Source organism: Fragaria vesca, linkage group LG6, assembly GCF_000184155.1.
Source record: "Fragaria vesca subsp. vesca linkage group LG6, FraVesHawaii_1.0, whole genome shotgun sequence".
Taxonomy (NCBI): Eukaryota; Viridiplantae; Streptophyta; class Magnoliopsida; order Rosales; family Rosaceae; genus Fragaria; species Fragaria vesca.
The window spans coordinates 28,129,134-28,141,813 of record NC_020496.1 but is presented as its reverse complement, the minus strand read 5'-3'; the positions used below and the strand labels follow the sequence as shown (position 1 = coordinate 28,141,813).

At 39.6% G+C, this 12,680-nt stretch overlaps 4 protein-coding genes across 4 annotated transcripts; 3 read left to right on the top strand and 1 right to left on the bottom strand.

Annotated features, from left to right (window-relative positions):
- The first annotated feature begins 2,099 nt into the window (after positions 1–2,099).
- Positions 2,100–3,297, top strand: LOC101313532 (ribonucleoside-diphosphate reductase small chain-like). The gene has a single exon (XM_004303920.1). It carries the CDS (start codon positions 2,161–2,163, stop codon positions 3,148–3,150), a length of 990 nt encoding a protein of 329 aa, XP_004303968.1. The 5' UTR covers positions 2,100–2,160; the 3' UTR covers positions 3,151–3,297.
- Positions 3,298–3,408: 111 nt separating this feature from the next.
- On the top strand, positions 3,409–6,072 carry LOC101313232. Its single transcript, XM_004303919.1, has 7 exons — positions 3,409–3,527; positions 3,656–3,696; positions 4,261–4,318; positions 4,655–4,748; positions 5,289–5,373; positions 5,450–5,515; positions 5,835–6,072. Exons 1-7 carry the CDS (start codon positions 3,443–3,445, stop codon positions 5,946–5,948), a joined length of 543 nt encoding a protein of 180 aa, XP_004303967.1. The 5' UTR covers positions 3,409–3,442; the 3' UTR covers positions 5,949–6,072.
- A 1,018-nt stretch (positions 6,073–7,090) lies between these two features.
- On the bottom strand, positions 7,091–7,660 carry LOC101314017 (uncharacterized mitochondrial protein AtMg00810-like). Its single transcript, XM_004305856.1, has one exon. The coding sequence runs from the start codon at positions 7,658–7,660 to the stop codon at positions 7,091–7,093; it is 570 nt and encodes a 189-aa protein (XP_004305904.1).
- A 2,567-nt stretch (positions 7,661–10,227) lies between these two features.
- LOC101313732 (germacrene A oxidase-like) lies at positions 10,228–11,298 on the top strand. The gene is made up of 2 exons (XM_004305855.1): positions 10,228–10,893; positions 11,119–11,298. Exons 1-2 carry the CDS (start codon positions 10,228–10,230, stop codon positions 11,296–11,298), a joined length of 846 nt encoding a protein of 281 aa, XP_004305903.1.
- Positions 11,299–12,680: the final 1,382 nt, after the last annotated feature.

Below are 12,680 nucleotides of genomic sequence, written 5' to 3'. Positions count from 1 at the left end.
ATGAACTGTACCAGGTAATGGTCAGTGCAAACAGGCTTTTGGTTTGATTTTAGTTGATGAGTGAGGTTCATCAGGAGGTCTTCCGGTCTACCCCCACCTGTTAAGAGTTAGCTGCGCATTATAACATTAGCTTAGCTCCTAAGTTTTGTTACAGGTTTGTATATCTGTATTTTTTTTCTTTCTTCTTTCACATTTGGTAGTGGATTTGGATCGTATGTTTTTGGCTCATAATAGCGTGGAACGTCCTTTTTATAAGTTATTTAGATAGTTGATTTCAGAAGCATGTCAGATCATATGTTTTCGGCTCAGAATAGCTTTTTGGGATTGATTTTTTAGATTCATGGATTTTGCTTCAAATAGTATTGTTGAAAACTTTGAAATAGGAAATTTGGCACCTTTGAAACGTCAATCATCTTTCTGTTTTCGATTGTGTGAATGTTTTCTGCAAATTTTCTTTACTGATATGAGAATCTTCTATCAATTACTCTGAAAAATGTCTGCAATACTCAGTAATCAGATGAGCAACTTTACAATAGAAACTTGAAGTGAATTAGACAGAAGCTATAAGTATATAACAAGTTATGTGCAGGCGCACAAACTTGACCAAAATGCCCTATCATACTAGAGTTCTATCCTAGAAGTGGGAGCTTGAGAAGCTCAGGGTTTAGGACTCTGGGTACTAGCTTCCTCAAAATCTGTATTCCCTGAAAAACTTGCCTTTGCCAATTCCCTCAGTTTCTTCAGCGGTTTTGCTTCCGCTGCTCTTGCGTACCTAGTGTAGTATTGGGAGTAGAGTAACCTGCCGTCATTTGTGATTTGTCTACTGTTTTCTTTCATACAACGTCTTTACTTGCGAGTTCTTTCCATTGTTTTGGGCCTTTTGGCCTCGTGGCTTTACTTCGAGCCAAAAAAGGGCTTGATATGTATTCATTTGTTCCATTTGTTATAACATTTTGGTTGCAAGTTGATGAGCATATCACTTAAGTCTCATACATAAGAAGGGTGTTTGCAGCCGGTTCACATTTGAATGAATGGCTTAATCTCATCGAAATTCTGACGTACGAATTAGAGAAGATGAGCGACATAACAAGTGCGGATTTCTTAACAACGCAAATATGGTCGAATTGATCACATTATTTCACAAACAAACATATTAACACCATCTTCAACACCCAGTATTGGACGTGTCTAAAAAATAAAAAAAAATTGGACGTGTGAACTTTTAACACAAAAAATTATTTCACATTATTTACATGTTTTAACCTTGGGCCGCATGCGGATTTCTTCCTCCAAATGGACTTCATTCTTTCTACATTAATCCAATAAAAACCGGGATAGACTATGGGCTCGGCCGCAACGCCCATAAAGGATTTTGCACAACACACATAAACAAAGCGTGTGTGCTCCTCACGGACTGATGCGTCCCTTGACACTAGGGGCATGCTCGGGTCTGTGTCCAAGTGTGTGCGCACAATCCCACACGTGTTTCCCTAACACTTAACCACCTAATTAGCACACTCTCACACCCTAAACACCTCATTAGCACATGATTCCAACACACAAAACCATGTAATTAACCAGCCGCATAGTGCCAAACCATGTTTTATACTATGCTTACTTTAGGAAACAACCACCATTCATTTTGATATCGACCATACATGGTACACAATAGGGGACCAAAAATAAACCATTAGATTCAATTCCGCCTAGCTTTACGAGCCAAACCGTTTTAAATTCCCACCGCTCCAAAAACTCGCGCAAAACAATTCCCGCCACCACCACTAAACTTCAAAAACCCACAAGCTTCCCTCGCAAGCTTAATCAAATTCACCAAAACACCCTCCACCTAACCTCTTCTCAAAACGCCAGCGGCGCAATCTGACAGTTATACCCTCCAAAAATCACCATCCTCATCCTCTACCCGCAATCTCAGACCACACAAATCGGGTTCGGCGCGTACGAATTCCCCAAAATGCCCTTCATTCTCGCGCAAGCTTCCCGAATTAAAAATTTCAAATCACCCGCTCCTCCCAAAAATCCCAATTCGAATTCAAATCCCTGCCCTCTATAAATCCCACCCCAAATTCTCCTTCCTCCATATCACACACAATTCCCCAAACCCTAATTTGAAATCTCATCTTCGTCTTCGTCTTCCCCAAAATGCCTGCGATTCCGGAAGAGCCGCTCCTGATGGCCAACCCGGACCGGTTCTGCATGTTCCCGATTCAATACCCGGAGATCTGGGAGATGTACAAGAAGGCCGAGGCGTCGTTCTGGACCGCCGAGGAGGTCGATCTCGATCAAGACCAGCGCCACTGGGAAACCCTAACCCCCGGCGAGAAGCACTTCATCACTCACGTCCTCGCCTTCTTCGCCGCCTCCGACGGCATCGTACTCGAGAATCTTGCCGGAAGGTTCATGAAGGAGGTCCAGGTCTCGGAGGCGCGTGCCTTCTACGGCTTCCAGATCGCGATTGAGAACATCCACTCCGAGATGTACAGCCTCCTCCTCGAGACCTACATCAAAGACTCGGACGAGAAGTCCCGTCTCTTCCGGGCCGTCGACACCATCCCTTGCGTCGCGAAAAAGGCGCAGTGGGCCCTGAAATGGATCGACGGCTCCGAAACTTTCGCGGAGCGGATCGTGGCCTTCGCCTGCGTGGAAGGGATCTTCTTCTCGGGAAGCTTCTGCGCGATATTTTGGCTAAAAAAGCGCGGGTTGATGCCGGGTCTGACCTTCTCGAACGAGTTGATCTCGCGAGATGAAGGCCTCCACTGCGACTTCGCGTGCCTTCTCTACTCCCTCCTCCGGATGAAGCTCACCGAGGAGCGCGTGAAGTCAATCGTGCGGAACGCGGTTGACATAGAGAAGGAGTTCGTCTGCGACGCGTTACCGTGCGCCTTAGTTGGGATGAACGGTGATCTGATGGGTCAGTACATCGAGTTCGTCGCTGATAGGCTGCTGGGTGCGTTGGGATATGGGAAACTGTATGATGTGCAGAACCCATTTGATTGGATGGAGCTGATTAGTCTTCAGGGGAAGACCAATTTCTTTGAGAAGAGAGTTGGGGAGTACCAGAAGGCCTCAGTTATGAACAGTATTAGTGGAAATGGTGGCAACCATGTGTTCAAGATGGATGAGGATTTCTGAATTATAGGGCTTTATTTCTTTCATTATAGATTTTACATGTTCTGTATTTGTTATTCTGTGTCTTCAGATATAATGATAAATGCAAAAGTTTAATACTTTGTTCTAGTTTTTCCCTACTTTTTGGCTATATATAATTTTCAGTTTTTCACTTTGGGTTGAATAGTAAAAGGGGAAAAGGAAAAATGTGAGGGTGGCTTTTAATCTGGACCTCATAAGAAAATAGGTTAAACTAAACACTGATATTTGAAAACCATAGCTTTGGAAGCTTTGGAGGATATTGAAATTGAGTGTGATGGCTACTGGGAGCTCAGAAATGCTATCAAGGGAGCAATTGCTCCATCTCTTTGATCGATTCGCATTCCTTACCTCTCAGCCTGGTACCATTTCCCATTTCTCGCTCTGTATTTTAAGATATTGGTTTATCTTTTGTGCTCCCATTTTCGGGTTTGTGTTTGTGGAGTGGAGGGATGTGGTGGGTTTGGGTTTAATTATTTTTAATTTGCAGAAGTGAAGAAAAGAATTGCAGATGGGGTTGAGGATAAACAGGTGGGTTTTATTGCCCTTCCATTGTAAATTTCTGTGCTCTCTTTCGTTACAGAGCTTTACTCTATGATGTTATTTCCAGAAAATCTGTGCTAGTTTACTGCTTGTTTACCTGAACTGGTTTCTTTACTATGCTGCCTTGGGCATTTTACTTGAGACAAATACATTTCCAGGTAATAGTGGCCGTAGTGGGTGTTATGATATGTAGTCTCTGAGTTTGTTACCAGTATATCGGACTATATCCAGTATTTTGACATGTGTGACTCAATACCATGTACTCCGTCATTGAACTTATGACATCGGTACCAATTAGAGACCAATGACAGGTTTATTCCCTGAAATAAACAACTAGCATGACTGGAGGGTAGTACTAATGGATTTCTGGATTCACAATAAGAATTGATGACCTGGAACATAATTACAAATAATGAGCAGAGCTTATAAGACACTATGCTGTTTGGAAGTATATGAAATGATGTTTACTTTTCCTTGTTGAATGTACTTATTAAGTACTTCATCCATTTGTTCTATTTAGTTGTCTGATATGTATAGTATTGCAATATGCAGGAAGCTGTAGCTGTGACCACTGCCATCCAAGAAGAGATATTTGTGGAAATGGGTATTGGTAAGTTCATTCTTCAAATGCTAAATATAATTTTCAAAAAGAAAAATTGTTAAATATAATTTCATATTCTGACTGTTGTACATTCTATTCTATCAAAACAATGAACAACAGGTACTTGTGCCAACAAAAGTATATATCATACTGCATTGTACATGTTCAATGTGTTGTATATCTTGATACATATAGCTTGTATGGGTTTGATGCTAATGTGGTGATTGGAAATTAGTTACTTGGCAATCTTGCTTTTCACAATCATGATGCGTAATCTATGGACTACGAAGCTTTATACCACAACCACAGTACAAACTGACTTGGAATTGTTTCCTTTTACTACAGATCCAAGGTTTGGCATATCATGCCTGGGAAAGGTGAATTTGAAGTACGAGAATGATCAGGATATGATGATTCGCTTCTATAAGTTCATTGAAAGGTAATCCACTTGTCTGCCTTTATGTGAACTTGTGAAGTTACCCAATTAGCGTAAAAGTTCTTTGTTCTTCAATTTGACCATCCAACCTAGAATGAATGTGGACAAGGCAAATTATATTTTTAAGTTAAAACTTGTGAATTTGTATTTTTGTCTTATTTCCATTTGTTTTACCAATTACATGGAACATCTGTGTTCATTCTCAAGGAAAATTAAGTTCTGTTTGGTTCCGAGTGTCTTTTTTTTTGGCGGTGGGGGGACTGTATAAGGTGTTATTTTTATTTTTTTATTTTATTGGAGTTGTGTATTTCTTTTATCTATAGATATTTTAGCTGGTGTAAGGATGCTCAAGGCTAGTAAGTCTTGGCTCCGGTTCTGAGGGTATGCAGTCTATGTTAGGCCTAAAAAGCAAGATTTGGGGAAGAAGATTTGTTCGGCAAAGTGGAGGGGGACTCCTTTGATATAAACATGGTTTCCACAGAATCATATTAGGTTGAACATATGAAGGCACAAATCTTACCTTAGAAATGTTGCTTGTGACAGGGAAGAGTTGGCCTGTGATGAAGCTGAGCTTGGAGCAAATGAGTTTGCTGAAAGGATGCAGATTCAAGAGAAACTACATGAACAGGTAATATCTGATCACAGTTGATAACTGTAATTTAAAGGTTTATGTTTCTAAAGAACCAGAAGTAATTCTTTTTCAGCAACTGGAGATGCTAAAGCACATGCGCAAATATCCCCTGGATGATCAGTCTGCAATCCTTGAGAAGGTATGCGGCCGTATATGTCATTTGGCTTACTTTGGATTAGAGATGCGGATCTTGGATCACAGGAAGATTGGTATTATTAATGATTTATGGAAAAAATTGAATGGACTTGAAATTCAGATGCCTCTTTTGTCTATATGGTTTTTAAAGAAGAAAGCACCCATTATATGAAAACTTCTTTAGTAATGTATATCAGTTGGCACCATTGATGTTCTACAACTTCTATTGCTGTGCGAATATCCACTTTTTAACCGATTCTTGCAAATGATCTGTCCTACTATACCTTTTGGGTAATATATTGTTGTGGCTTTGGTACTTACAGTTGCGCCAGCAGATGGAAATTGGCAACTTTGAGGATGCTGCATCAGGATTGTCATCAGAACAGATTCAGGAGATTGTTCGAAGGAGGGTGTCACCTTTATTTAACCCAAAGTAGATAGATTGGGATGCATTTCAATATAGCATGTCTCAAGACTAATAGGTCGTTCTGGCCCCTCCGATTTCCATGTAATCGACTAATGGTTGTTTGTTGCAGTAATACCAGACTGAAAAAGGCCTTGGGGTTCATGAGTTTTGCTCTCCAGTATTTTCCATTCTGCTGATCAATATGGAACTTGTGGGCTAGATCAGTTAATCAGTTACACTAGCAGTCTAATTTATAATCCCAAATCTTTTAAACGAACCTGTTCGAACTTCGAAGACTAGATGGTTGTTGAATGAAAATTTTAAATTTCATCCATCGCCAGAAAACAGTGTTCTACTAACAACCTTCTCCAGTTAGGCTACTTTTAATTTCCAGGTGTAGTTGGTGTGATGCATCTGAGGGAGATGTCATCTAGTCAAAAGTGTTCTACTACACCATGTTTGATAACATCGAGAGTCATATGTTTGATAACATTGTGAGATTTGTCGAAACAATCATGAAAATCCTGATTAATGAAATCATTTAGTCACCAATCGTTTCACATGCACTACTTTAACTATGTGAAATATTTCAATATAAGAGTGATCGATTCCATGCCAGAAGTTATAACACATTCAATATACTCCACCTTAAGTTGATACTTAGCTTCTCCAACGTACGTCCCTACTAATGCTCCAATTACCCTACATCCCTCTCTTCACTGCTCTCTTGATCTTGGTTATTTTGTGGAAGAAATCCAAGGCCAGGTCAGTCTCTAATCCAAAGTGTCCACCAGGGCCATGGAAACTGCTAATATAGTTTGATATGCTTCATGCAATGTATTATTCTTCTCCAAATAAGATGTTTATATAGAGATACAATTGTAGTGCTAATAGGAAATATTTTCTACACCTATACATAATATATATTTAACCTACACATACAAGGAAAGTAAATATATTCAAAATATTCTACACTCCCCCTCAAGTTGGTGCATAGATATCGATCATGCCCAACTTGCCAACTGAGTTGTCAAACACTTTCCTTGACACTCCTTTTATGAGAACATCTGCTAATTGATCTTCTGTATACACGAAAGGGAAACGAATGATTTTCCTGTCCAAGTTTTCCTTAATGAAATGTCGATCTACCTCCACATGCTTTGTCCGGTCATGCTAAATAGGATTATGAGCAATTTCAATAGCAGACGTGCTATCACAATGCAAGTCCATGGGTTTCTTGAGTTTGAAACCCAATTCTTTTAATACATTACGAATCCACAGCATCTCACAAACTCCATGTGTCATACCTTGAAACTCTGCTTCAGCACTTGATCTTGCAACGACTTTTTGTTTCTTACTACGCCAAGTCACAAGGTTTCCTCCAACAAATGTAAAATACCCAGATATAGACCGTCTGTCAATCTTATCACCAACCCAATCAGCATCTGTGTACCCTACAACTTCTAATTCACCCTTCTTTTCAAACAACAAGCCTTTTCCAAGTGTCATCTTAAGATACTTCAAAATACGATACACTGCATCCATATGCTTTTCGCTGGGACAATGCATAAATTGACTAACCACACTCACAACATAAACAATATCAGGTCTAGTATGAGAAAGATAAATAAGTCTCCTTACTAAACGTTGATACCTTCTTTTATCAGTTGGAACTTGATTCGGATAGATGGCAAGGTTGTGATTCATCTCAATTAGTGTCTCAACAAGCTTGCAGTCAAGCATTTCGGTCTCAGCTAACAAGTCAAGTACATACTTTCGCTAGGATAAAGAAATCCCAGTCTTTGACCTTGCAACTTCAATTCCGAGAAAATACTTCAACTGTCCAAGGTCCTTCATCTCAAACTCCTTTCAAAAGTACTTCTGTAGAGTCTCCATCTCCTTTGGGTCATCTCATGTAACAATCATATCATCAACATATACAATCAGAGCGATGATCTTACCTTGATTACGTTTGATGAACAAAGTGTGATCCGAGTTGCTTTGTCTAGAACCAAATGTCTTCATTGATTTGGAGAATCTTCCAAACCAAGCTCTAGGAGACTGCTTCAAACCATACATAGACTTCTTCAACTTACGAACTTTTTCGACATCGCAAGGTCTACATTTGGCTCTTGGGGGCATGTCCATACACACCTCTTCTTCTAAGTTTCGATTGAGGAAAACATTCTTCAGTCGTAGAGGCCAATCTTTAGTTGCTACAAGTGAAATCAAGATTCGAACAATGTTGATCTTTGCTACATGCGCACACGTTTCTTCATAATCAATGCCATATCGCTGGGTGTATACCTTGGTAACCAACCGTGTTTTATACCTGTCAATGCTCCCGTCTGCTTTCAACTTTATGGTGAATACCCAACGACATTCAACGGTCTTCTTCCCAGCTGGTTTTTAGGCACAATATCCCAAGTTGAGTTTTTCTGTAATGCATCTAGTTCTTCGTTCATCGCTTGAGTTCACTTGGGATCCGTCATTGCATCTTGTACAGTACTCGGAATAGAAACACTGGATAATTGATTAATGACAAGAGCATGTGACCCAGCCAACCTATGGTTAGACATGTAATTAGCTAAAGGATATCTAGTTTTGGCTTTGGTGTCTGGTTCATATTGTTTCTTTAGAATACCCTTCAAGCAAACAAAGACGCACGGACAACTTCAAGCAACTGCCGATTTTTCCTTTCTGCCAATCCATTTTGCTGAGGAGTATAAGTATTTGAAGTCTAATGTCGAATTTCATGTAACTACATAAACTCTTGCATAGGACCATTAATATGTTCTCTGCCATTGTCAGACTGGAAAACTCGAATCACTTGTTGTGTGGACACCATCTTGTGAAATTCTTTGAATCTAGAATAAATATCGCTCTAGCTTGTTCTTCAATAGAGACACCCAAGTCGTACGGGTACAATCATCAATAAATGTCACAAAATACCGGGCGCCAGAGAGGGAAGAAATTTTTGCAAGACCCCACACGTCAGAGTGAATCTTCTTAAATGGAACATGACTTTTATTTAGGCTTGGTGAATATGAAATACGGTGGGTCTTGGCCAGTTCACATATGTCGCAATGAAAATTTGAATAGTCGACACCCGAAAATAATTGCGGTTGCAGCATCTTAAGATAACCGAAGTTTAGATGACCCACTCTTAGCTCTATTGACCTGATTAGCTTGACCCAAAGACTGCATATGTTTCTCCCATGTCTCTGTCAGATGTAGGTAGTACAATTTCCCTTTTCTTACTCCATAACTTAAAATTCGCTGCGTCAGAATGTCCTGAAATACACAGAATGATGGATAAAAGGTGACAATACATGATAATTCTTAAATGATTTGGCCAACTGAGAGAAGATTGTATGACAATGTATGACAATAAAGGACGACTAATACAGAATCAAGGGTTAATGTGTTTGATAGGACAACAGAGCCTTCTCTGGTGACGGGAGTTGGATACCATCAGCGGTAGAAACAATATTTTGAGAGGAGAGTTTTAATTTTTTCAAGTGGCTAGGATCATTACACATGTGATCTGATGCTCCTGTATCAATAATCCAGGAACTATTCATAGATACCTTACTACTCAAACTTGACTGTGCGACATTGGAGGCATTGGACGGTTGGTCTTCCTCTGTAGTGGCTATGACAGCTTTTGCTTGATTCTTTCGAGGTTTCAGGGTGAGATCCCACCAATCCGGGTACCTAATTGTTTCAAAGCAACATTGCTTGCTATGACCTAATACTCCACATACCGAGCGTTTTGAGTTCGCATATGTATTTGGTTTGCATGGAGACCGGCATGGTGCGGTGGTATGGTAGTTGATTTGGTGTGCCATTTTGGAGGTTGGTTTTTGAGATTCAAGGATTCAGGAATTATGATTTTGATGTATGCAACAATTTGTTTGTGGTGTGATTCGGGATTCAGGTTTGGTTTTGGAATTTGGGAATTTGTGTGTGATTTGTGGGGTTTTTGGTACGCAGTGATTTGTGGTGTTTTGGGTGTAAATTTAAAGGATCGAACCTGGCAAGCTCTGATGCCAAGTAGAAAATAATGATTCAATATGATTTGATATGCTTCAATGTATTATTCTTCTCCATATAAGAGGTTTATATAGAGATACAATTGTAGTGTTAATAGAAAAATATTTCCTATATCTATACATAATATTTAACCTACATATACAAGAAAAATAAATATATTCAAAATATTCAACAGAAACTTGCATCAGTTGGCTGCTGGGAATCCAGTACCACATCATGCATTGAGAGACTTGGCCTCGAAGCATGGACCTATTATGCACCTCAAACTGGGTCAATTGCAGGCTATTGTGATATCTTCCCCCAAAGCGGCAGAAGAGGTGTTGAAGACTCATGAGCTCACTTTTGCTCAGAGGCCTCGGGTTTTGGCTGTAGAAGTCATGTCTTTCGGTCAAGGCAGCATAGTGTTTGCACCTTATGGTGATTACTGGAGAGAGATACGCAAGATTTGTGTCCTCAAAGTCCTCAACAATAAGCGTGTGCAGTCTTCCGGATTGATAAGAGAAGAAGAGGTATCGAATCTCATCGAGTCCATTTCTTCATCATCAAAGGGATTTACTCCTATCAATTTCAGTGAGAAGATTTTCAGCTTGACAAATGGGATAGTATCAAGGGCAGCGTTTGGAAAAAAGGGCAAAGATCAGAAGGAGTTTACTTCATTGCTTCAAGAAGCAGTAAAACTTGCTGGAGGGTTTGGCATACCTGACTTGTTTCCTTCAATCAGATCTCTTGGTTTCATCACTGGAACTATACCTGCAATGAAGAAGATGAAAAACAAGCTTGGAAAGATTCTTGACAGCATCATCAACGATCATAAGATCAAAACTCAAGGCAATGAGGAAGATTTTGTTGATGTACTTCTCAAACTTCAGGAGTCCATGGAGCTTGATTTAACAACCGATCAGATCAAAGATGTAATGATGGTAAGTTAATAATTTATATCACATTAGTCATACCGAAACTTCCTCGCTATTCTTGTCCTTTACTATTGTTTTCACTTGTTTGAGACAAATTTTCGAACATATATATTGCCTTATTCTAGGTGAGATAGAAAGATGTATTCACTGTCTAGCTAGTACTCACATAGTGTATGTATGATTGAACAGGACGTATTCACTACAGCTACTGCCATCGAATGGGCAATGTAGGAGTTGCTGAGAAACCCTAGAGCCATGAACAAGGCCCAAGCTGAGCTACGGAAACTCCTCAATGGAAAGCCGAAAGTTGAAGAAGCAGACGTTCAAAACCTGGATTACTTGAAAGCAGTTGTGAAAGAAACTCTGAGGTTGCACCCTCCAGCTCCATTGCACGCTAGAGAGTCAAAGTGATCACCAACCTATGGGCTCTAGGAAGAGATCCGGAGAGTTGGGTTGATGCGGAGTCGTTTAAGCCAGAGAGGTTCATGCAGCATGGTTCTGAGTCAAATGTAGACTTCATAAGGGTTTCGACTTTGAGTTCATTCCTTTTGGGACTGGGAGAAGAATATGTCCGGGGATTTCATTTGGAGTTCCAATGATTCATGTTGCTCTATCATTTTGATTGGGAGCTGGGAAATGGGATCAAACCGGAGAAAGCATGATCTGTACGTGATTGCTACCCCTCATCGTTTCCTTGCACTCGATGATTCAATGGGACTATTTGATGGCTAATGGTTGCTTAACGTGTTGTTATGGAATATGTTAGCGAGATTCTCAATTGATTTGTTCATAATTAGTGTGTTGCTAATTGAAAGTTTTTCTTTCACTATCAGAAAAAAACTATGCAACAATCCATTCACTTCAGAAGTGTTCTGTTCACTGGATATATTTGCGATCATCTAGGGAAGATAATCTGGATATGCATGGCTGCGAAATTCAAGAATAAATTAAAAGAAAAGAAGGAGATTTGAACTCGGGTTACTGGATTCAGAGTCCAATGTCCTGACCACTAGATCATGGGACCCAATCGGTAAGTTTTCCGAATAACAAGCAACTTGAACGGCGAGGTTTTGCTTACACTTGCATCAATGACGAAGAGAGTATTTGCCCAGTAACAAACCCCACTCTTACATATACAAGACACCTTCAAGCAAAAAAACGAAAACATATACAAGAGACCACCACCCACTACTGCTACAGAGGTCACCTAAGGCTGTGTTTGGTGCAGCTGTACTTTTAAAAAAAGCTAGCTTTTTACTTATTCTTAAGAATAAGTAACTAGAAAACAAAGTGGCTGAGTGTTTGGTAAACTGACTTTTTATAAGTGCTGTGAGTTGCAAAAACAGAATAAACGTGTTTGGTAAACTGAAAACTGACTTGTGCTTTTTGTTGTGGAATGACCAATTTGGACATATTATTTTGACTTGATTGTTTGCTACTACTATAATTATTTTTTTATGGCTAGTTTCACCTTCCAATTTTTATAAATCATGGTGATCCTATGATCAATATTAGATAATTCTAAAATAAATTGTACAACTATTTAGGTAATGGGTGGTAATGGACATGATCGGACAATAGCTTTTTAATTGATTTTCGTATACATCAATCCGATAGTTACATGTAAATAACTGAATACATAAGTTTTTTATTGTGAACAATAGATCCACATGATAGCTTGAGTTCCTCAGCATGAAATGTAGATGAGACTTCAGTTTGTAGCTAAAGGATGGACAAGAACAGAGTACTATACAGTGCTTAGTTGCAGTAGCTAACTGGCATCACTTGCTTTT